Raw genomic sequence first — 25,487 nt, 5'->3', positions numbered from 1 at the left:
TGGATCAAATAAGAAAAGCAATATATTTTCTCTGAGTTTGTTTCCTGAACTGTGAAGGGAGAGGTAGAGGACATAATTGTTACATACCTGGCATTCCCTACCGAAGTCTGTAAGATGCTTAAGTGATAAACAATACAACTGCTTGTTTCATTTATGTCAGAGAAGAGAGAGACGTCATCTCAAACTATGCATTTTCTTTTGAAAGCTTCTGACAAATTGTTTTCTTTCCCCAATTTCTTAGTTCTGTTTTATTGTTGACTGTTATCCTGAAGATGTTGAAAGGCAATATTTCTCTCCTTGTCATAATATAATCACATGTGAACCTCATAAAGTTTAAGTCTTTTTCTTCATGTTCATTTAATTGAATTACTATAAACATTTAGACAACAAGGGAGGCCTTCCAGGATGTTTTTCCTTAAATTCTCAATGTGAGACAGATGTATAGAATTCCTGTTGGGCCTTTTTTCCCTGTTTGATGCAACAGACAACACAATGATTATGAGGGAATAAACCATGATTCCTTCTAATGATTAGCTGGTAGGTGGGGTTAAAAGAAAAGAGAATTCTTTTTCTCTACTCTCTCCATAAAACTTAAAAATAAATGGAGAGGATACAAAGGAAGAGGAGTTTATTCTGACATGTCAAATGGATTTAGATACACTGAGATTACCTCAGTGGGTTGGAGCATGGTGCTGATAACACCAATGTGGGTTTTATCCCTGTACGGGCCACTCACTTAACAGTTGGACTTGATTCTTGTGGGTCCCTTCCAACTCAGAATATTCTGTGATTTCTAGATGGGTATGGAAGAATTTTGATGTAATGCTTACCTTTACTTTTCTGGTTACGTACTGAGTCTTGATAGGGCAAGAATCCTGCCTTTTTGTGAGTAACTAAGTGTACAACTTTTTGCATTCAAAATATGAGGTCCTGAAAGAAGACAGTTCTATCTTCTCTCACATAAATATTCCCTTTCTCTTCTCAATACTTCTATACCAATCTGACCTTTGCTATCTGGGGCCTGCCTCCACCCACTATACTAAAACATGAAGTTCATGCAGAATCAGCCAGTGATGAGGAGACATTTGGGAGTATTCACTTTGTTTTCAGGAGATCAAAGGTTAAGATTGATTCTCTTCTGGATGGAGGGTAAGTTGCAGACTTCTGCCACAAAACAGAAATTTTGGACAACATAAGTTGAAATTTCTGACTTCAGGTGAAGGTATTGCATTCTATCCGGTTGTTTGAGAACGGCAGCAGATATTTAACAGATAGAAAAACAAAACCAGGCTATAATTTGTTTATCTTAGTCTGCTTCAAAGATGTGGATAAAATCTGGTGTCAGATTCCATATCTTCAGAGTGTATGTCAGTACTTGTACAACAAGGTTATTGAACTGGAATTCTCATTATCTTTCAAAGCAATAATATCCCACTGAACGTTCTTATGATTGAATTACAAAGCCCATTTACAATAACAACATTTTTTGTTTTGAACTTGGACTTTTTGGGTTTGAATCTCAGAGCAGAATTTTGTGTGCTTCCTGATGTTGACACAGAATTTCAGCTTCTCAGAGTAAGATAAGGGTTTCATTGTTAAGCATGAAGTTAGTTGAGTGCCATGCTGAAGGAAAGCCAAATGAAAATCAGAACTTCGGAGACAATACTGAAATTTAATAGGAGAAAACTGTTTTGTCATTTTCTGTTTGCCTCATTCAAATGTCCTTGTTGTAGTGGTTTCTTAACTACTACCCTTTGATATGTTTATTAATCTTACTTGTCTTTAACTCAATTTATGCAGTATGCTTTAAGATGCTTGGAGCATAAAGGTTCTAGCATGGAAGGTCTAGTATTGAAGCACTGTCTGTTCAGTATGAAGTAACAGTAGTTACCAGATGAAGTCTCCTATCCGTAGTATAAATAATGTTTAATTATGGATGCAACTTTGGTATGTTGATTTATTAATAAAGCAGTACTATTCTCATTGTAACATTACCTTTTGGCTGCCAGATTTTATAACCACACTGTTTAAACATCAGTTCTGCATCAAAGTAGCTATTATTTTTGAACTTTCCTTTTTAAATTCTAGCCACACATTGTTCCACCTCTCACATCTTAGGGGCACTGATATATTAATATTATCCTATCAATGCACAGAGCATTTTTTCCAGCAGTGACGTGTGTATGGGTGAAACACAACTGATCAACCTGAAAATTTAATTAAAAATAGGAAATAATCATCACATATCTACAACTTATGTGGAGTGTTTCAATCAACAGTTTGAGACAAGTCATCACTGATAGAATTTTCAAGAATGGTCGGGGTGATTGCTGATGGACATACAGAAATTGGATACCTAGAGAAATTTGGATGGTTGTTACTGCCCTATAAGCAGGGCCTGGGTAAGAAATTGCATCTCAGTGCACTAATGTGGAAAGTCCTGTTCTCTGGGATACAAAGAATACATGGACAAAAACTGGACCTTCAAGAGACTAATGGAAGCACTAATTTTGAAAAAAATAAGAGTAGTAGGAAGATATTCTATTGAAGGGGTGATCTTAGTGTAGCATTGATGAAAGTATGATATAAGCAGAAAACTAATAAGCTTGAACAAGTAGGAAAATACCAAGTAAAGATAGATATGTGTTTTTAGTTGAAGAATATTTTCCAAGAATTGAAGAAAATGAAAATAGAAGAGAAAGATGTGGAAGAGCATATTCAGTGAAAGTTAAAGTTACTGGATGTGCACACTGCATAGAAAATGATGGAAATAATAAAAGTGGTAGGGTAGGAGTATTTGCTAAATATGGGTTTCTTTTGCATGAAAAGGTAAAAAAGTGTGGAGGACAGGGCTCTGCTTTCATCAAAATCACTTTGAAAAATTCTTCAGAGATGCAGCTGGAAGCCTGCTGTAGACCCTTGAGGCTGAATTTTCAATATAAATAACCATAAGAGAAGTAATCTTAGATAGCTGGTTGTGAGAATTGTATTATTCCATTAAAAGCTATTACAAATTTAAGGCCTCTGTTATTTCTGAATGTGATAGTCACCTAATTTATTTGCTGACTAAACTGCTTTACCACCTAGAGGGGATGCTTCTTTAGGTGATTAATTAGGAGTTTTAGAAAACATGCTCAAAGAAAATAAACCTGGATGAAATTATCAAAAATGGTCTTAGTTAAAATTAAATAGTATGATAAGTATTAATTAAAAAAAAAAGTGATATGTCTTAGACTTTCCTTAGAAAAAGAGGGAATTGTGGTAAACTATGGGAACTGGTTAGTGAATTTAGGTGGACTAACACGCTATTTGTTAAGGAATTGAAGTAATAGATTGGAGTAATGAAAATGGAGCAGTATTAAGCAATAAAAAGTGCAATGTTCTGCACTTTTACATTGATGATAATAATTTCTGTCAGGAGATGGGTGTTTATAGACTGAGAATAGCCCATAAGGAGAGCTTTTAAGTGTAGCAGGCTGAGATATTTCAAATATCAAAAGCTAAAAATTGGGCAAAGTACAGGCTATAAAAGAGGCACTTTGGGTGGCAAGGCCAATTACTAAAATGATTTGTCAATGATAGAGGTAGATTTTTATCACTATGATTTTTCTAATCAGAAATAAATATATCTCAATATTTTTAAAACCAGAAGTTTAGTCTAGTGAAAAAATGGTGTCAAAGCAGGAAATCAGAAGGTGAGTAGGTCTCTCTAGATTGGGCTTACCAAAGAGGTTTCCAGTGTGCTTCAGCTGTGTTAGGAGCTGGTGAACTATCCCTTGTGGACAGCTGCTCCTTGGTGCTCTTCTTTCTTTCTCTCTCCCTCCCTCCCTCTTGAATAATCAATCTGTTGTCCTCTCACCTTCTTACTTTACTCTAGCCTGGGTCATACTGTCTCTGTGTAAATCTTTGAAGTCTGCAAGCCCTTTCTCCCCTTGCTTAGAAGATTCTGTAAGTTTACAGTGCTGTTTTGCACTACATACAGGATGTGTGATATCACCTTCTTCCTACTTGTTGTGTTTTCAGGACTGATATAAAATTTTTAAAGTAAAATAAGAAGCATTCACAGTAGAAAAATCTTCTCAAACCATCTTTCATTGTTAGCTCTTTGTGGAGAGGAAATGAACAATAGTAATTATATGGATGTTAAATTATTATTGAGAATGTATTTTCCTCCAGCATTTGTCATTTGCATTATCACTTCTGGTTCAAGAACACGAGAAGAATGAATTACTTCTTCTAATTCAGAAGTACTTTGCTCTGTACCATACAGAAGAACTAATGTAACAAAACAGATTCTTCCAGTCTTCTTGAATTGTATTCCTTTCTCTGGCTTATTTTGGTAAATTAAAATAATTTCAACAGAGGCAGATTTTCAAACTCTTCACTGGCTCTTAATACCACTAATAATCTCACTCAGAGCAGTATAGAAAAGGAAAAATGAACTCTCTTGCTCATTACAGGAAAGCCCTTGTGGCAGATGAAGTACTGCTTGCTGCAAGCTGGAATTTCATAAAATTGACATAGCCCCCATTAAAAACTGGCTCACTGACAGATCTCAAAATTTAGTTGTTAATAAGGAATATCAGTGGTTGGACTGCCTATAATGGGGCCTCATAGGAAAGTCTTGATCAAGAATAATGGTATTTCGAATGACTTCAGCAATTCATTTTTGTAGTAAAGTTGGCAGATGACACCAAGGCTGTTGGAAAGGGAGAGGCTGCATCTACAGGGTAATCAGCTCCTTCAGAATAACCAGAGATATGAGAATTGAGCGGGGAAAAAAAAGGAGGTGGAAGGGGAAGAAACCTGTGGGTTGGATTTCAAGGTGAGAGATTCTGCATAGTAAATTATTCAGCATTGCTTGAGCAATGAGTCAAGACACACTTTGATCCATCTCCTTGTGTTCTGGTCTGGCAGTGGGGCTGCTGTTGTGTAAATAACAGCAGTAAAATTAAAGGGTGGTAAAATTAAAGAAAAAAAATTATCTGTTTGTGAAGGGTGGTGTCTGTTAAATAGATTACATAGTACATGTGAGGGGAGACCTCGTTGCAGTCTACAACTTGCTGGTGAGGGGAAGAGGAGAGGCAGGCTCTGATCTCTTCTCTGTGCTGACCAGTGACAGGACCCGAGGGAAGGGCCTGAAGTTGTGTCAGGGAAGGTTTAAGTTGGATATTAGGAAAAGATTCTTCACCCAGAGCTGGAATAGTCTCCCGAAGGAAGTGGTCACAGCACCAAGTCTGAGAGAGTTCAAGGTGCCTTGGGACAATACTCTCAGGCACATGGTGTGACTTTTCTTACTCTGATATTTCATCTTGTGCATATGAGTTCTTGTGTTTTCCCCCTTCTTTTATGAGCTCTGCAGAAACTAAAAACATTTGCAGCTCAATCACAGAATATTCTGAATTGAAAGGGACCCACAGGGATAATCTCAGGAAGTACTTAGTTTTTCCCCCAGGAAATAAATTTGTTTCCAGAATCTTTTTAAACTTTCTGTGAAGCATACAGGGGACAGGATGGTGATCAAGTGACTTTATGCTGTGTGGTCATAAAAAATCCTTTGTGCAGCCTCACTGGTTTGTCTTTCTGTCAGGCTTAGGTTCACACCAGTAACTGGATTTGGAATCGGGGGGAATTTCCTCCCAAGTGATCTTGGCAGAGAAAAGGTATCTTAAGATATTTAGGAAGTGTCTTGCCTGTCATTGTAGCTGGCAAGGATGTCAATGATACCTTCTTTCTTTCTGTGTGTCTGTTCAAGTTTTTAGAGATTTAAAAAACCTTCTTGCTGAAGATTTTAGGTTTGTTATTGAGCACTTGGGCGATCTCTAATGGTTTGCAGTATAAAGAAATTAAATCTGATGACCTAGGGTCCCTCTTCTATGAAATCAAAATGCCTTTTTGTTTGGATCTTCCCCTTTTTTCATCTGCAGATGAACAAGATGCTTCATTTTATTGTGTCAAATCATGAAAGGACCAACAGAGCTCTATTATTAACCCTCTCCATTCTATTGGGTACTAGGACATATATCCTTTTGTGTCAACATTCTGGCTCTCTAGTAGAAGCTAGAAAAAAATACCTGATAAACTGATAAAGTTAAAATGCATTCTCATCTCTTCTGTTTGAGCTTTTTTCTGTATAAACCAGTTAGGAGGAAAAAACTGAATTATAAGTGACTCCTGTACTTCAGATGTGCCTTTCATGGAAATCACTTAGACCTTGTGTCCTTCTGTAAATGCACAAAATAAGAGAGTATATTCTGTAAGAGAATATATTTTTAAAAGTTTTTTTTCTTTATCTGTGCAGTGAGGGTCTTTTTAAAGCAAAATAAGTTTGGTAATGTTTAACTTTTAAATGACTGTCACTTGAGGGGCTTTAAATTTGGTATTTGAAACAGTGTAGTAACCACGCTGATGAAAGGACATAAGTAATACCTAGGTGATATAGCTTCATGAATTGAAGAAATCTGTGGTGAAAACATATTTTATTTCTGTTACATGTTCTCAGTGGGAATTGATAGAAAGCACTGCATATTGATTCGTTACAGATGATAAACACATTTGCTCCCAGATCTTATGGTTTGTTGCATGAACAAATTTTTCCAAACATTTTTTTTCTGTTTATTCATAAATTTTTAATTTGGAAGACAGTTTTTGGGAAGTTTCATTTATTTGTTTTTCCTTCCTTTACCTATTGTATCTATCTTACATTTGTTCACAAAGCATATGTGTGTATTGCATTATGAACTAAAAAATTGAAGTTGATAATTTTAACATTTCATATGAAATAAGGGAGCCAAGTCATATATGATCCTCTAAAGTACTAACAGAGCAAAAATTTAATTATTCTGAAGCTAATAAAAGAATTCAGATATGTTGTTGTTTTGCTTAAATAGATTACATTACACTAACAATGCACAGAGTTAAATAAATATGTAATTATTATGGTTACTGTTTTGTTTAGTGAGAACTACGGTAATTGAAACAGATGTCTATGTAAACAGCATCGGCCCAGTTGACCCAATCAATATGGTAAGTTCTGATTATTGATAGAAAACATCATCTGAATGTTGCTATTGGTTAATATTATGAAATAATTTTAATCTCATTCAAATAATTTTATTTATTCCTTACTGTGTATTCTTATGCAGTTGGATATGATTGTGGTCATTACAGAAACATGTTTCACCTCTCTATCTGAAATAGTTGTAATTTTAAAAATGTATTTCTTCTTTTAAAAAAATGAAGCCCCACAGAGTATGTTGTATCAGATCCTTGGTTTAGTTTGTGCTGAACATTTCTACTATGTTTGTGTATACCTGGATTGTCTCTGGGCCAGTATAATTTCATGGAGCTACTCTTTGGAGCTTAAGAAAAATAAAGGTTGACACAGCAGCTGTGAATAAAACTATTTCATTGCAGTGATTTTTTGTTTGGGATTTTTTTTCAAATTCATAGAAAGAAAAATTTGAAATTAACTGTTTGGTTGTCCTTTTTCCATTTAATCTTCTGTGTCCTCTCTGTGTGTGTGTGTGTGGTGGGTATGTGTGTGGTGGGTGGGTATGTGTACATGGCTGGTTTCTTCAGAAGTTAAGCAATGAATCCCATCTAGTTTCTGGTAGACCTGTTGAGATCTGACCTATGTATTTAGTACCAACACTGAAGTAACAGCACTTCTAAGGAAGTTGAGTGTGCGGTAGTCATCATGGCTCGGCTTCGCTAATGAAGATTTGGGAAAGGCTCTATCCACATTTGTTACAAGCACGCTGGTGGCTAATAAGGCCAATGCGAGATAGACATGTCCAATTGCAAAAGGCACAGCAGAAAGACTCCTTAGGTGGTATATTCTGCAAGACACGGTTCTTTCTGTGTTGTCTTTTTTCCTCGAGAGTGATCCTGCATGCGTTCTCAAAGGAAGCAGCAGCGTTATAAATGGTCTGTCTCCAGGCCTCCCGATTGGAGGCCAGAGTAGACCAGTTATGTTGATCAATATGGCCAAGGCTGAGATGTTGTTTCAGGGAGTCCTTGTATCTTCTCTTTGGAGCTCCTCTCATGCGGCAGCCGGGGGCAAGTTCACCATAAAGCAGGATCTTAGGGAGGCAGTGGTCCTTCATCCTGGAGACGTGCCCTGCCCATCGCAGCTGTGTTCTCAGCAACATGGCCTCAATACTTGTGACTGCTGCTTGTTCTAGAACAGATGTATTGGTCACATAATCTGACCAGTGGATGTTGAGGATTGTGTGGAGACAGCGTTGATGGAAGCGTTCTAAGAGACGCAGGTGGTGGCGGTAGATGACCCATGATTCAGATCCATATAAGAGAGTAGACAGCACAATGGCTTTGTAAACACTGATCTTGGTACTTTTCTTCAAGTGTTTATTACGCCAAACTCTTTTATGGAGTTTTCCAAAAGTACTATATGCCTTTGCTAACCTGTTGTCTATCTCTCTGTCAATCTTGCCATCTGAGGAGATGAGGCTACCTAGGTAATTAAACTGCTGGACTGATTTGAGCACTGATTCACCAATGGTGATATGGGGATGATGGAAGACTTCCTGAGGTGCAGGTTGATAGAGAACTTCAGTCTTCTTTAAGCTGACTTCCAGCCCAAAGAGCACAGCAGCATCTCCAAAGCAGGATGTTAAACGCTGCAGAGCTGCATCTGTGTGGGCAACAAGGGCAGCGTCATCAGCATAAAGCAGCTCCCGGACAAGATGATTTAGGGTCTTAGTGTGGGCCTTCAGTCGCCTTAGGTTGAATAGGCTTCCATCAGTACGATATCGGATGTAGATACCGTCCTGATCATCGAGGTCTGCCATGGCCCTTTGGAGCATCATGCTGAAAAAGATTGTGAATAGAGTTGGTGCAAGAATGCAGCCTTGTTTCACACCATTGGTAATTAGAAAGGGCTCAGAAAGTGCATCACCATATCTGACTTGGCAGTGCTGGTCCTCATGAAGTGAGATGATCATTTTAAGGAACTTGGGGGACAACCTAAACGTTCCAAAATCTGCCAGAGACCTTTTCTGCTCACGGTATCGAAAGCCTTGGTGAGATCAACAAAGGTGACATAGAGACCTTTATTCTGTTCTCTAAACTTCTCTTGCAGTAAATCACTTAGATTGTACATTGTATGAAATGGTGGTGTTGGAGGCTTTAGAGAGACCTTTTGGCATGACTTCTCCTGCAGACTGCTGCCCAGGATTAAGACAGGGATTCACTGTTGGGTACATTTGAGCTCACCCCTCTCCTGCCTTTTTCCTTTACCTTCTCCCTACAGAATTGCTGACAGTATTGAATTTGCATGGCAGACAAGCGTTTTATTCAGAGGCTGGAGTATGGCAGTGCAGGGGTCTTCTGAGCATTTGGTTAGAGCACTGTAATTGACAATTATTATTAGGGATCTTGTGGTTTAAACCCATGTCATCATGCATAGGTGGGGAATAGATAGGAAGCTAGGCAGGAAAAACCAGTGGTACTTAGATACTGTGGATACAGATGCCAAAAGTAGATTATGCAGATCTGTGGCAAAGGATATTCATTCCAGCATAATGGTCTAATAAGCTTACGGTTGCCATTACCTGGGGCTGTGGCAGGGAAGTCCATGTCTCAGGCCAGGACTGTACATAATGAAATGCATAACAGAGCAGAAGAGTGATGGGTGGGGGAAATTTTCCAATTTTCATGTCCAGTATAAGTGATGTCTTTGTTTTTGTCTGTCTACCTACTTCAGTCTTTCTCTTTTGTTTCTCTCTGTCCAATTCTTTTCTGAAGGAACTTACCATGGGAGCAAAATGTGAGGACAGGCTGTAAGGAGGATATAGCAAGTGGTAGAGGCTTCTTTTTCCAGTAACTAATGTAAGTCCTTCAACCTGCGGCCAGTAAATATTGCATACGCTGGAACTGAACATGAAAAATGCTTACAGCTTCAGTTTTTCAGTTTTCCAGTTTTAAAGAACCAGCATGAGGCTGGCTTTGCAGGGTGGTCCTACCCCATCTCCTATGCCCTTTTCTTGTCTCTGCAGCCCCTGTGAAATCTTCCAGCTATGGTTCAGATGTAGAAATTTAAAAACTGCTCTGTGGTTTTTAAAAATGGACAGAGAACTACTTAGCAATTTAAATTACAGCCTTATACCACTGTTTCCTTCATAATAGGGCAATTGCTTTCACTGGGCTTGGACCGCAGGAACTTGGCTTGTGTGAGCATCTAATATCAGTACAAAAATCAAACATTTGTAAAAATAAATAACACATATATATGCAAAGATTTTGATTAAGGTTTCAAAAAATGAGATGTTTTATTCTGGGAAACAACATTCTCATCAAAATAAATAATAAGAAATTTGACTCTCTAAACTATCTTTAGGTGAGCTGTTGGTTTCATTAAGAAGGCACTTTCCCTGGAATTAATATTGTTTGAGATTGTTAACCATTGCGATCACTTAAAGTGAGAACACATTATCTGTTGTTCCCCTTTGGATTATTCATTTGTCAGATACCTTAATTCACTCTGGCAAATGATGTCCTTTAACTATTAAGTTGGGATACAATACAGCATGATGTAGAGAGCTTTTTTTTTCTGAAAATGATGCTAATCAGCATATCAAGGGAGTATGTTTGTCTGAAAGCCTCAGAGGACACATATTATGAGAGGAAACATTTATTTGTGAATTCAGTCTGTTTTCCTCTTGGTATTTGATAGACTTTCGTAAATGGGATGTATGTATGATATTCATTAGAATTTGTTGTTGAAGGCTTTTACTATTTAACAAAGATCTACACAACATTCTAGATGTTATATTCGCCCCGTTCTTAAGAGATGTTTTTCTACAGCTTGTGATCTCTTTGGGCATCCGCAACCTGCATGAAACCTTTTTAACAGGTGTCTGTATCAGTGGAGTTTTTAGGCCTCCAATACTAACTAAATCTGTCTTTTAGAGCTGACCTTTTAGAGCTATGCGTTATGCAACAATCATGTAAAATGCAGCTAAGTGTATTTTTATGGCCAAAGTCTTGATCCTCAGTGGCTCTGCAGTGGTATAGGAAATTCTTAACGGAGCTTAGATATGCAATGGTTATTTAGAGCCTGTTTTTACTTTATGTTGAACACCTAATTTAAAAGTACTAGGCATTTACTACCTTTCTTCTTTCAAACTAGGGCCAAATGAAAAGCAAGCGCTGTTTGCTGTACAAGTATCAGAGTCTGATATATGGTCCCAATGTAAAAATGGGTGTTGATCCATGGTACCTGTTGACCTCATTAGCTTTCCCTGTCCTGTATTCATCCCCAAACTGTATGTATTCATAAATATGCAGTTTTGTGGTACTAATGCCCCAGGGGGGTCCAGAGAAGAACCATGCCAGCACCACAGCTTTTGTGGTTTGACAGGACCATTAAAGTGTGCTATTCAGGTGGCTGGGAGAGGCATGGTACCCCTCCAAGACATTTTTACCTTCTTTTAACTAAGGGAATACCCAATATTGTAATTTCCATTTGATCAAAACTCTTATGACAATAAAAGACTGCTACCCCAAATGAGAGAAATTTTTTGAGAAGGGATGCAGGAGCAGTTCCTTAAGTCAGAAGCAGTATTGCATCATTGTGTCAAAAATGAAGAGCAAAGAGAAAAGTTTATACTTCCGGCCCTGTCTTTGATGTCTATTTATTCAAGTTTCATAGTTAGAAAGAGGTAGATAATTTCTCTAGAGATGCATAGACATTGTAACTGATAGCTAGACTAAAAACTAGCCTAAAGAAAATGCTCTACCCAACTGTTTATATCTGCCTGTGTGTAAGTGTATACATATATATGTAGGTTTACAGAAAGAAAATATTTTAAAATTCCTTTACTTTTTAAAAGTGTTAGTCGCAATTTAACAATTTGAAACGTTCTGCTATCGTGGCCATTTTAGTGTGTTTGAGGGCTACTATTTTTTATTTCCCTTGCTGTGGATGCAGATGATGTTCTCTATTCATTTTTTGTATTTATTAATGGAATCCACTATTAGAAGGTGCTGACTGAAAATTCCAGGATTGATTTCTAGGACTGCACTTCACTAGAGCAATTCAGCTTCCTTGTTATTTTCCAACATTTCTGTCTCTTCTGTGGATCCTTTAGCTTTTCTCTCATGATCTTTGCTTATTATCCATTGAAGGCTGTGATCACAAGCTGAAGGCATACTTTGAAGCCCATCACTTTTTTTTTCGCAAGAGAGCTAAACCACTAAGCAAGTCAGATACTCACAGAACACACAGTGTGCTACTTTGGTGTGCAGACTGCATGGCCTGGACACTGCTAGGATACAATTTTTCCTGTCATATTGTACCATTTATGAGTTCATGTAGAATGTGCTGATGGGGAATTTTAAGTATCCTTTGGCTTCTAAATTTCATTTCGTTCTCAGTTGCACTCACTAGGAGCAGATTTTTTGTTTTTATTTTTTAAAAGTATTCAAGTATCAGCGTGATCAGTATCCTAGTACAGATTGCTCAACATTATTGCACTTGGAGAGGATACTTTGTGGCCAGGTGTGTCACTGCACTTACTCTACTTATCACTAAATTTATTGAAGGTTTGAAGGTTTTGTGCTCCTACTTTACAGTGCCAGGTAATTTACATTGAATACACTAGAATACAAGTAATCATGACCTGAAGATACATTACCTGAAGCTACCCTGAAATCCAGTACTCAAATATACACACTCTTTATGTGCATTATTCTGTAAATCAATATAATTTTAACTCTGGTTTTGAATTATATTAAATGTTGTGTTACTGAATGATACTGGAATTAGCAAGGCCCTGATCCTGCTGATGCCTAGGCATGTACTTCAGTTTACGTGTGTGAACACTTACATTACATGTCAGATTTCTTAAGGATTTAACAAACACAATAGAAAAAAATCCAAAGTAAGAAGTGTCTAAAAGGAAAGATATGAACTCTCTCCCTCCTTGTCTGTCTGTCTGCGTGTCTAAGTGAACATAGTTCCATATAAGATATATACACAATAAATCAGTGCTATCTAAATGCTGCAATAAGTAGTAACATTTCAAGAATGGGTGAACACTGCTTGATAGGGCTTGTCATGGTTTGTGAACTGTACTTGAAGCTTTTCCTGGAGTTTGTATTTGCTTCCAAGTTTGAAGAAGACTGTTTTGAAGAGAACCATTGACTCTATGAACTTTGTGATGACAGACTGAAAGGAAGATCATAACAGATGCACTTTGGCTCAGATTTAAGAAATTATGAGCTTTTCTAAAGGTTGTGTTGATTCAGTGTGCAAGCACTTGAAATTTTTGGAAAGTCAGGTGTGTGCACTTTATGCAAACTGATAATTGACTTACTCATGTGAGTATTTGAGATTGATGGACAGTGTTCATTTACAGCAGCTGAGTGAATTGTCCTTCAGTGGGTTGGTTTTTTTGTTATGGAATATATCAAATCACATATTTCTGTTAACATTTCTTATGTTAACAGCTCTAGAAACTGAGTAATACATCACAAATACAATTTCATGAATGTTCTCTTTTTTTTCTGAAAAAAAAAAAATTAGCAGTAATTGATTAATCTGGTACTTGCAGTTTGGTTACTGCTATTGCAAGATAGCTCCAAGCTTGTCCCATTCAGTTTCAGGAGACCTGGCCAAATATTCTGGCCAAGTATTGGTTGTATTCTGCTCCTACTGCCTCAGCACAGCAGTTCCTGTGTCGCTCCCAATTTCTGTGAATATTTTGAAGGGAACGGTGAGAGGTGAGGGAAAAGGCAGTCATTGTATGACTTACAAATTTTGCAGTATTCTTCCGAAACCAAAACAGAGAACAGAGATCTTTTCAGCCCCCACTTTAAAGAGTATTCAGTACTTTTCCTATTTTCAGCTGCAGTTTACCATTGTCCCGTATTAAATATGACATCAGGACAGGTAGTGAAGGTTACACACGAGTCACCAGGAAAATCTGTGCTCTTTGCTGTGAAATATGGCCTCATTTCTGTGTGCCAGATAATAGCAATGCTATTATGTAAGGCTGCAGTCTTTTTGTGCTATGGTTGATTCTTAAGCCTTATGTTAGGTAGTTCATGGTTTAGGAAATACTGGTTTCATATGGCACCGTTGTATCACTTAAGCCACAGTTGACGTGATTGTAGTAATAATAATCATCATCGTTATAGTAGTAGTATGCAGTAGTAATAGTAATAGTCATAATAGTAACACAACTACAGCAACAACATCATGTACTTTGACTTCACTCCCCTGACTTCAGTAGAGTGTGTCAGTATACTGCTTGGCAATTCAGTTTGTATAATATCAGATTCTTAGCCTTCACAGCCAGAGCAATAGACAAACTGCCTTTGAAGTATCTGAGGTTTCAGATGTAAGTACTCTGTATTTGCATAAGGCTAATCTGTAATTCTGTAATTTGTTAAAGAAATGACAGAAGTGCTGAGCTGTGAACATGATTAGCGATAGATGACAATTCGGAAAAGCTTATTCCATTTTATTTGTGGTCAGTCTGTCAGTGTGTTGTGAGGAATTCTCTTAGTTTCTTTTGTTCCTGACACTTCATCTATTTTAGTATTGATGTGAAGGTATTTCTTAATGCTCTTCCTTTAGCGCTTCTGCACAGGATGTCTTCCATGGTCACCTTCTCCTGCTCTCAGTTTCTTCTTGATGGTTTCATGCACAAATTTAGCCACCTTTCTGTGTCAGTTGCCTGCTATTCTATGTGTCTCCTTTTGTCCAGTCTAAAGTACTGCTTTGTGTCCCTCATATGTGTTAACGGTTGTTTTTTTAGCTAAATCGCAGCTTTAAATCTTCCGGCTTTTAACCCCTTCCACACTCTGAGTTGCTGTGGATAATCGCTAATCTATGTCATTGAGGACTGAAATCTAAATATTTTCTATGATGTGATGGATCTTAGAACAAGGAGTAGAGTCTCAGTTTTAGTCTTGCAAATTCTGAATGCAAAAGGGGTTTATATTTTTTTTTTTATCCGTCTCATGGAAACTCTTGTTCAGACTCCCATTGTTATGCTGATGTATTTCTGTAACCTTTCCAGTTGCAGGGTGGCTCTGCTTAAACCATCTAAAGATGTTCTACAGAAAAAAAAAATCCACTGTTTTTCCTGGGTTACTTCTTGCTCAAGTTCTTCCTCTGTCTCCTCTTTCACTATGTCTCACACATAAACAGTTCCCTTTCATTTTCAAGGCACTTCAAAGCTTTAGCCATTTTTATTTGTTTTTTTCCTCAAGAGGCCATTTAGTATCTCAGATGTCTCCAGTTTCTGCTCCCATGCTTTCAACTTTTCGTACCAATTTCTCCCAAGCTGCCCTTCATGCTTGAAAGAAACTTTCCAAAATGTCTGCAACGCCATTTAATTGTTTCTCATCATGTGTCTGTTTAAACTTACTTTTTTTTTCTTTTTTTTTTCTTTCTGTGAAGGTTACAAAATATCACAAGGACTTAAGCTTGTGTTGTGCCAAGATCACTATCTGTAATTATGCCCCTGTTGACTTTCCAAATCTTGTCTTTTATGTTAAATTCAAACCTCCTTGCTCCTTGCAGAGGTTGTGTGCCCTGTATAAGGAGTATTGAGTGCCTGCACAGTTCAGTTGTGATCTGAGATGATCTAAACCAAGAGTGATATTAAGGTATGTATCACATAGCACTTCACTGAGAAGGCACAGGTATTGACTAGTGCTAATACTAATCCAAACAGCACCCAAGTCCTCCTTTTCACCCCAAAACTGCACAGACTACTTGACTGTTCTGTTGTACAGTTTATTGTTACTTCCTATATCCTCTCCAAATACTTACTGTCTTCTGCTGTGTTGTCGCCCTTGTGTCTGCAGCTGAGACAAACTGCGTTTAGTTCTTTATCTTGTACCTCTTATCTCTCTGTCAGCTAGAAGAAGAATATTTTGAAGAACATTACACACCCGTGCTTTGTTATTAATTCCTTATCTGTCTGTCTATAGGGAATTATGTCTTGCTGTGTTCCAGTTGTGGAAATAATTTTGCTGACCTAGATTTGAACTGGGTTATGGGGAAAAAAGGCAGGGAATGTGCTCGGATTATTGCAATCGTAACAGCTTATTGCAATAGAGACTGACTTTGGCAATGGCTCTTACCACAGAGGCTTTCATGGCCGCCTGAGCTGCTGTGCACCAGAGGAAAGATGCTGTCATTCACTGGCCCCTACAAGGGCTGGTGCCAGGATCTGTGCTGACACTACAAAACCTCATTCTCTGTTAAAAGCCAGGCAACTAGAGCAGGATTTTTCATCTCACAATGCATATTATAGGAGTTTCATTTTACTGATAGAGGAACAGCAGCACCTTCAAGCTCTTTACCAAGGAAGCAGATCTACCCCTGGAAAGAGTGTTGCCTTACTTTGTTGGTCATAGGGGTGACAGCACCGACAAAAGAACTATTAAGAAATGAAATATGCTTTCTCTAGTAAGTGAATGCAACTTCACTGCCTGTTGATCTTGGCCTTCATTTTATTCTGTTGTTGCATGATTTTGAATTTCATCAAGTCTTTAACATCTGGATGCTTATTTTGACCACCCTGGAGAATGCAAATTTAAAACACTTTTTCTTGGACTGTTTTGAAGTTTGTCATTCACCAACATATGGTAAGTGCTGATGGAGATTTCGCCTTTTTGAATAACAGTAATGTCTCTGCTGTAGAGAGTGATCCCCACAATAGGTTATGCTCTTACGGCCAATAAATAAATAAAGGCTCTTAGGAAGTTCTTGACATATGTCTGTGCTCTTATATATTTAGTGTAGCAGATGATTGATATTTGGAGAAGATTATTGCCTCATCAACCAGAAAACCAAAATGATAGGCTTGCTGTATTTCATGTAGGATCATGTATCTTACAGGAGTTGGAGAGTAGAAGCCAAACCCAGGTAAGTCTGTTTGCCATCAGTGTTGGGATTTTGAACCGTGGCAGGAAAACCATGTAAATTAAAGACAAGACAAAACCAAACAGTAACTGTGCAATTAATCGTGCTTTGAAAACTGTTGCACCATACTGAATGGTGAAGTATTGTGTTTGAAACTTTATAGTTAATTTATGAAGGGAAACTGTAGAAAGCTGTGTATGCTTGAGTAATGTACAGCTTTGTTGTTAAAGTTGCTTGTGAGTCCAATTTTAACTACTTGAGTCTCTCTAATTACAGGAAGTTAGATGTAGCTGTTGAATTTTGAAAGTACAGTTAATGGAGCTGGTAAATCACTATTGACAACCTCAAAGCGAAACCCTTAATTGATACCAGTATTCACTCCTGGGTTTTTTAATATATATATATATGTGTGTGTGTGTGTATATATGTCTATTTTTTTTGTGGGTTTTTGCTTTGTTTTGTTCTGAGTTCTCTTCTCTGGTTCTTTCTGTAGTTTAATGTTTGATTATGAGAGCAGTGCCTGAAAAATTCAATTTTCAATTGAAAAGCAAACAAAAACTTTTTTGTATAATTTTTACCATGAGAATATATATAGATTATGTATATAACGTATCTACTTCCTCTCCTTATGCTTTCTTCAAATGGCCAAAATCTAAGGTGATGAAATAAAAGACTAGATTTTTCTGAAGTGCTTTAGTTACTTTTCTAGCTACTCTTTTCATTATTGGCAAGATTTTAATTGTAGTTTCCAATCCACAAAGCATTTAAATTAATCTTGCCTTTTATTCGTATTGTTTGCATTTGTCACTTTGCATATTTAAAATAAGGACTAGATAAGCACAGATGCCAAATTATGATGTGAAGAGTGGTAGATTTTTTTTCTGTATCATGACTCTATGTAAGTCTTGCTGTAGTCACTCACCTTCTGTAGATATGATTTTCCATATTTCCACTTACCCTGTGCATATGTTCTTATAGTATCCTCCAGTGTGATTATGTGCACAGTCATGACAATCTGACTGATTAAAAGACTCTGGAAGCAGATGTTGTGCGCTTCTGTTCACTGCATTTCCTGCAGCCCTCACCTCTTCCATGGCTACAATATCATTAATGCAATATTACAGTTACATGTCAGAATCATTGTGATTTGTTAGATCTATTAGATCTATTAAATCTTGCCCTAAGATCACTAAGTTCAGATTGCTCCAGTAAGCAAACTAAAATGGTTTACCAAACCAAGAAATTTTACTTTTGCTTTGGTCTCAGCTGTGGGGATCAAGTTCTGAAAGCATTGTTGACCCTGAAGCAGATCAAAAATCTTTTTAAAGTAACCCACCAGCAAGAGTAGCCACATTTTATAATTTTTTTTAAGCGTAGTTATATATCAAAGATAGGTTAAGTATTTTAGTAAATTACTTAAAAGCCCCTTATTGATGTCCAGAGATATTTGGGTGAGAGGAAAAGGTAAAGGTTGCAAGTATTTATTGACAGCACACTGGTAGGATGAAGATAAGTTGGCTAATGCTGGGTGCTTTATTTGGTGCTTCTCCTAGCATGTGGTTACCAGTTCTGTCCATGAATTTTTCTGTTGTTAAAATCTCTTAATCAGCATACTAAACCGTGGCTTTGATATTAAATCACATCTCCTATTGTTGAAACATATGGATTGGTAGAATTCTTTCTTTAGTTTCCCCTTCTTCATTTTTTTTCTTAAAAATTCTCTACCTCACTGGCATTGAATTCCAGTTTAAGAAATTAGAATACTGAACAGAGTAATAAAATAATTGACTAAAGTGAAGTCATATCACATTTGGTAATTGAACTGTGTTGAGGGGCTCCATATGAAACAGATTCCTGAATTAGCATGTGGCATTACAGAAAACTGGAGGTGTCCTTCATCTAAAATTTTGAATCCGGAAGAAAAGGTGGGGTGGATTTCTGAGAAAAGATGAAATGACAGAGGTATGTATTTATTAATTTTTCATCAAAATTCACTGGTAATGAACTGTATTGAAGGTCTGTGGTTTGCAACACAACTTTTCAGTTGTGAGGTTGGTTTTGGGCTCTTCTTTCTTTTTGTGTTTAGCACCACAAAACTAGGCTACCTTTTCCTGTTCTCAAACAAAATGTGACACAGTTAACATAATCTAGCCAACAATTTAGCTACTTGTTACTTGACTTCTCCATAGTTTTTTATTGTGGAATATCAAATCAGTTGTGTGACTGTCAGGCAAAATATCCAAGAAATTTTTTTCCTGCATTGTTAGATTTTTCCCATCCTTATAGATATTATGTTGGAATTTGTGTGATGTGGTTTGTACTGATAAAAAATCATGTTAGATGGTATCTGCCTTCTTTTCTTTCACAGCTTTCCAGTAAAAAAAAGTAAAATAATCCACTGACCTGTTCAAGTCTGACTGTAATTGGACTGTGCATGACAATGAAACATGTCAAGGATTCCATTTATTCCCCTACAGCAGCTGCTCCTACTTTATTTGAAGTAATTGCTTTTATTTATTAAATGACTTTCACTCAGACTATGAACCTGTTTGTCAATAGTCACAATTTGTTCATTGCCTGGCCCTTTCTTTAATGATAATCTCTGATTAGTCACTCTGTTTCCAGCCTTTGGAGTTTGTTATGATCTTTTATAGAGGAAAGAGGTGGAGGAGGATTGCAGTTATCTGTAAATAATTAGACAGGTGGGCACTTTATGCCAGCTGTGCAAAAAAGGTTTTCGACATACTAATCAAATGCCAAACATGAGCTAATGTGTGCCATTGTTCTTGAACCCTGTGAGGCTAAATATGAAGAAGGATGCATTTTGCTATGGCTGTAACTAATACAGTCATAGACTGATTCCATTTTTTCTGCATGGCTACTTTGTCATTAGTTTAATTTGAAAGAGAGAGTAGTAAACCAATTTTTATGGATACACAGTGGCATTAAATGGTGAGTTTTATGAAAGACTAATAGAAGTAGTAATAAGATTGTTAATTTTAAATTTTGTAAGAATATTTTGCAAGGAAAGTAGTTAGTTAGAAAGATTTGTTGAAATGAAAGAATATTGTATAAATCTGGTTGTTTTTGTGCTTGCTTATACAGTTTTTATAAAAAAGATAGGACTTTTATTCATCTCAGTTTAGAAACAAAGTACTCCCAGAAAAGACAATATTGAGATTTTTCCTCATAATTTTCAACAAATTTTAGAGAACCAGATTTCCCCTTCTTATAAGGAAATATGAAATATTTTTCAGGAGATGCAAATTTAAGGGAATTCAGTGTATGAATCCATAAAATTTGAAAATATCAGGCCCATTTCAAAAGTGGATTTTCAGAAAGAATCTATATTTCTTAATAATTCTTCTAGCCTAGTTTCCCTTTCAGGTTTTTGCACTCTATACTGTCACAGTGATGTGCTGCCAGACTCTTAGTTTGATCATCCCTTATGTCTTTGCCTGTGCTTGGTAACTGCTTGGGGGCCTCTCCTGCAGGGAAAAATGTGTTTGGAAAAGAGGCTAATACACAAGTCCCATTTTGATATCTTGCACCTCTGCAGTATGAGTACTTGTATGTACTTGGACAGGATACTAAAGCTCACTTGAGTGAAAGATAGTATAGATGTAATGGGTTAAAAAGGTGATCCCATGTGAGATGCATTGTGTGAAGAATATATGCCACCTCAGGATATATTATGGACCCTCAAAGGCAGAGAGGTTTCAGGGAGGCACAGGCCAAATAGATACGCTGAAGAAGTAGATAGTATAGTCCACCAAGGCAGGTGTTAGAAGTGAAATAAATGTTCTTGTGAGAAATAAGAGAGCACTGTCTCTGGGTCCCTGCTGAAGAGTGGGGTGAACTGCTGCTGCCACCCACCGTGAGGCTGCACGTCCACATCTTTCAGATGGGATGAGTGGCAAGATTATGTCCAACTCCAGAGGGAGAAGGAGATGTCTTGTTGCAGAAGTGTGAACTTATGAATCGAGGACAATTCTCTTCAGATATGTCGTAAGAGTCTAGGACTTGGACATCTTGTTATACGTTCAGCAAGACACTTGGAAACAAGTAGTAACTAATTTTATGATATTAAACTATTGGATATTAGATTATTTTTGAACAGTTGTATCAAGAAGACTAAAAGTTTGTTGTTGTTTCATTTTTTTTCCAAAAGTTTTCTAAACAACTCCTCTAGTACATGGCATGCTGGTTTCGACTGGAATAGAGTTAATTTTTTTCTTAGTAGCTGGTGCAGTGCTGTGTTTTGGATTTAATAGGATAAAAACTTGCACATTTAATGCTGAAAGGTAAAAGAATAAAAGCATCTGGATCTGCTGATGCTATTCCTTTGTTTTGTGTGTTCAACATAATCTGTAAGCTCTCTTCCTTTTCTATCTTAATTTTTTAGAATGGTTGGTATTCTATAACAACCTGTGTTTTCTTGCTCTGGGCAGATTTGACTATAATGACACTGATAATTTTTCTCAAACAAGGCACTGCTACTGTGAAGAGGCTGCTTAGAGTAGCACCTTCAAACTCAGTCTTCACTTTTCATACATTTGGTTGTGTCTGTTGATTTCACTCATTGACTTCTTTTGTTTCTCCTATTTGCACTGTAAAGGCAACACATAAATCTTTGTTCATTCTGTTCCATTTAAGCCCATTAAAACACTTCTCTGGTGCACTGCCTTGGGCTCTCCTTTGTACTACAGCAAGGCAAGTTTTCTTTCTTGTTGTAACCACTACAGATGAGCACAGAAAGCTGAATTTTAAGGTTGAGCAGGTCCAGGGTTTTCACAGGTGTTTTGAATGCTGTTTACAAAAATAGGGAAAAAAAAATCAAGGACTTGTTTTGACCCGCAGAATCTTCCCCTGATGGCAGTGACTCTCAAGAAATATGAAGAGTTTCAGAGCCAAGTCACCTCTAAAATGCATTTTTGATTAGTCCTTTCCTTCTCTCTGTCCCTCCGCTTTTTGCCTCATACATTAGTTATTCATAACCTTTGAAACTCACTCAGTTACCACAGCAGAGGTGGTAATTCATCTGCTACACATCACAGAGCAAGCCTCCCTCTAGCATATACCTGCTATTTTCCCATCTGAAAAGGTGGGAAAATTAAGAGAGATTAAGGTAGTCCTGGAATATCTGCCTTGGCACTTCTCGAAGACTAGCTGCCAAATTTCACAAACTTTCCTGGGACATGGGTGGTATCAGTTTCAGAAGTTAGTAAGGAGTCTGTAACTCGTGCAATTGGCTGCTGTGATTGTTTACAAGTAAAATGGACATAAAACCCCACTCCAACTAATAAAGCCATCTGCTTTTATTTAAAAACATAATTGTCTGACTGCACCATGCATTTTTATTGACCAAGTAAACTGGTAGTGACTCTTTTGGCTCAAGCAAAAGTGTGAACGCTGTCTCTTCCTCCCACTCCCCTGTCCACTCATCCCATAACTGAGAGGTGAACAACCAACACCAACTCTCTAAGTTTGGTCTCCAGCTCTTTTTCCCTGCAGGGGAGCTGCCGAGTTGCTCATTGAAGACCTCATGGGGCAGCTGTGCGGAAAGGTCACATCTACCATCAAGTAGAGAGACTGTTGCCCTTATGTTAGTCATGGTCTAGAGCTGAGAAAAATACAACAGAGTGCTACTGCTTTGCTCCTATGTTTGAAGTGCAGAAACAACTGGCTGGATTCTTTGAAAAAAAATATTTTTTTGCATCTGTAATGTTTATCTCAAGTTTTACTGTGTCAAGAATTATTTTATTAAAAGGCTATGGGGTTTCCTTTAATTAATTAATTTATTTATTTATTGCCTTTCTTTTCTGGCCATAAGTCAGCTGAGGAATTTAGTTTTCTATTAAAAAGGAGTTTTCTTGAGTCTTTAATAAGTAAAGGGGAACTCCTTTAGGGAAATTTCCTTCCTGATTATGATTATATGTACTTTTGTGTGTATGTTAGTAGATATACGAGGCAGATGGCAGAAGATAGTTCTGCAAACTGTGATGTTTACTTCCCACATATTCATGAATTCTTCATAATCTGAAATTTCTTGAAGGATCTTAAATTACATATTGTAAAGTTTGGGGGAAAATACAGAAAGCTTGTTTGGTTTGCTTCTCCAGAGATGTAGAATCGCTGTCTTAACAAATATAGTCTAGTCCTAAAGTAGCAAGGTTGCCCTTAAATTTCTGTCCAGGGCCCCTGGAGGTGATTGCATTGTGCGGGAACCTTCACATTGCAGTAACCTCCTGTCACGTATCTTCTTCCTTAAGAAATCAATGTTTGTCAGGGGAGAGGAGGTAGGGACAGAAGGCTGTGTGCATCTTTTTCAACCTGTAGTTTCTCAGTCTGGTTTTACAGCCTGCTGTGTGCAAATGATAATACAAAAGAGAATAGAGAAACTGGCTTCAGATTTATATATGAAATATAAATAGTTGGCTTGCAGACTTTGGTAAACATAGATATGGTTGTTTCTCTGTTTTTAGGAATACACTATAGATATAATTTTTGCCCAGACTTGGTATGACAGTCGTCTAAAATTTAACAGCTCAATGAAGGTGCTTATGCTTAATAGCAATATGGTTGGAAAAATTTGGATTCCAGACACTTTCTTCAGGAACTCAAGGAAATCTGATGCCCACTGGATTACAACTCCAAATCGTTTGCTTCGAATCTGGAGTGATGGAAGAGTATTATACACTCTAAGGTGGGTTTTTATTGTCTAGGTAGAAAAAAACCTGTTATGACCAGGAATATGAAAATAATGAATATGAATCAAATTCCTGGCATCTCTTTTGTTATGGACCGGAATTCACAAGGAGTTAACTAAAGGAGAAAAAAAGAATTATTAGATCATGAAAAACATGACATTTATAGTATTTAGATATATTGCCTAGATAATTGGGTAAAGACAATTGAAGGAGATAGCAAATTTTGATCTCACTCAGGTACAGGCAGGATTTTAAAAGAGATGTTATATAGCATATAGCACCATGGTGGTCTGTCACTAATATATTGTGGGTAAATCATAAATTGTTTTGCAGACTTTCTGTTCTAAATAGTTTGTTATCTAATTTCCACCAAATTATATTCTATAAGTAAAATATTAAATGTTTTGGATAATAGAAATCATAAGAAGTTCAATTAAAGCTAAGGCCCCAATCCTGCATGTAATTCTTAACATGTTTTTACCCTTCCAAGCTATTAAAATCAACAGATCTGTTCATCCAAATTAGGCATAAACAAACATGTTTGTGATAATTCTTCTTGGCAAATGGGAGATGCCTGTGCTGGTTGGTTTTAAGCTTACCATCTAGCTGACTTTACTGATCTTTGAGTCACTTTTCAATCAGTACTTGAAAGCCTACAGAAAGCATTTTAGGGTCATCTCTCAGTCTAATTTTTTAAGTATGCCTAGAAAATCTTGCAAAAAATCAGGAGCTGATCAAGAAATAGTCCATTCAGAGGATGCCATAAATATGATTCTACTCTTAAGAGTTTATTTATTTATTTATTTAAACAAAAAGTGGCACCATTTAGTTATTTTCTTCTCAATCATTTGTGCTGTGTTCATATGCAGGCTAGTTGTGTTGTATGAACAATTTATAAAAGTCTTCTCTCTCAGATGTAAGAAGAATTAGAATGTTTTAAAAGGATTCTCTTCAATGAATTTTTTTTGTGGTATGATTCATTTGAGGGCATACAGACATCTCTGAAGGGTACTTTTTAAATGGTTTATTAAACTGGTGTTTATAAAAGTCTCTAGAGAGCCTCTTCTGTTGACATGTTTTTTACCTTTTTTCTAGCTGGCATTTGTAGAGTCATACTTGGACTTTATCCTTCCATTGTCTATTCAGTTTCAATATACAATTTCTTCTAAAGAGGTTCAAAGTAACAGAGAGCAATAAATAAATGCAAGCAAAAAAGTCCTGTGAGCCCTCACAGAGCAATAGGTTAGAATCACTGTGTTAGAGTATGAGCTATAAAGCACAACGAGCTTGTGATAAAACAGCTGAACAGGTTTTCACCCAGCACTGCAACGTGCAAACATCTGTATAGGTGAGGATATGTCCTGAATTTCGCCTAAGGCAGAACAACACTGAGAGGTTCATATGTTGCTTATTGAAGGAACTTTAACATGATCTGACAGTGCTCCAGGTTTGTGGGCTCCCCTTTTTTTCCTCATTGGTAATTCAGAGAGCAGACGTGGTGAATCTGTTAATCAGCCTTACTGAATCTCCTCTGAGGGTAGCCCTTGGTCTGTCCATTGCACCCATCAATGATTCCATATTTAGTTTTGTTGCTTTTAATAGAAGGCTGGGCTTGTTTTTGTTTGAGTGTTTGACTATCCAAAGGTTGAAAATGGAAAACAAAGGCAATAAATGCATATATCATAGTTGGCGAATTTGAAAAGCATCTTTAGAGCAATGCAAGTATTTTGCTTAGAAATGGAAGGGACAGTTGTTCTTCCTCTCCCCTTGCCCAGTGTATGCTAAGAAATACACTTTCCTCTATAAACCTCTTTTGGTCAGGTCCTAGTGGCACTTTCTGCAGAATACATACTTTGTTCAGAGACTTTCAA

General features: G+C 37.1%; 1 protein-coding gene across 3 annotated transcripts in view; it reads left to right on the top strand.

The window, feature by feature from the left end:
* Positions 1-25,487, top strand: part of GABRG1 (gamma-aminobutyric acid type A receptor gamma1 subunit) — a 58,658-nt gene that overhangs the window by 19,395 nt on the left and 13,776 nt on the right. For all 3 annotated transcript variants that reach the window (XM_027676305.1, XM_027676306.1, XM_027676307.1), the window contains exons 3-4: positions 6,959-7,026; positions 23,392-23,612. In XM_027676305.1, coding sequence (XP_027532106.1) covers positions 6,959-7,026; positions 23,392-23,612 — 289 coding nt within the window. The remainder of the gene's footprint in view (positions 1-6,958; positions 7,027-23,391; positions 23,613-25,487) is intronic.

Source organism: Neopelma chrysocephalum, unplaced genomic scaffold (genome assembly GCF_003984885.1).
Source record: "Neopelma chrysocephalum unplaced genomic scaffold, ASM398488v2 Primary Assembly neopelma1_42, whole genome shotgun sequence".
In the NCBI taxonomy this organism is placed as follows: domain Eukaryota; kingdom Metazoa; phylum Chordata; class Aves; order Passeriformes; family Pipridae; genus Neopelma; species Neopelma chrysocephalum.
Note: the sequence above shows the minus strand (reverse complement) of the source record. Positions and strands in the feature narration are given on the sequence as shown.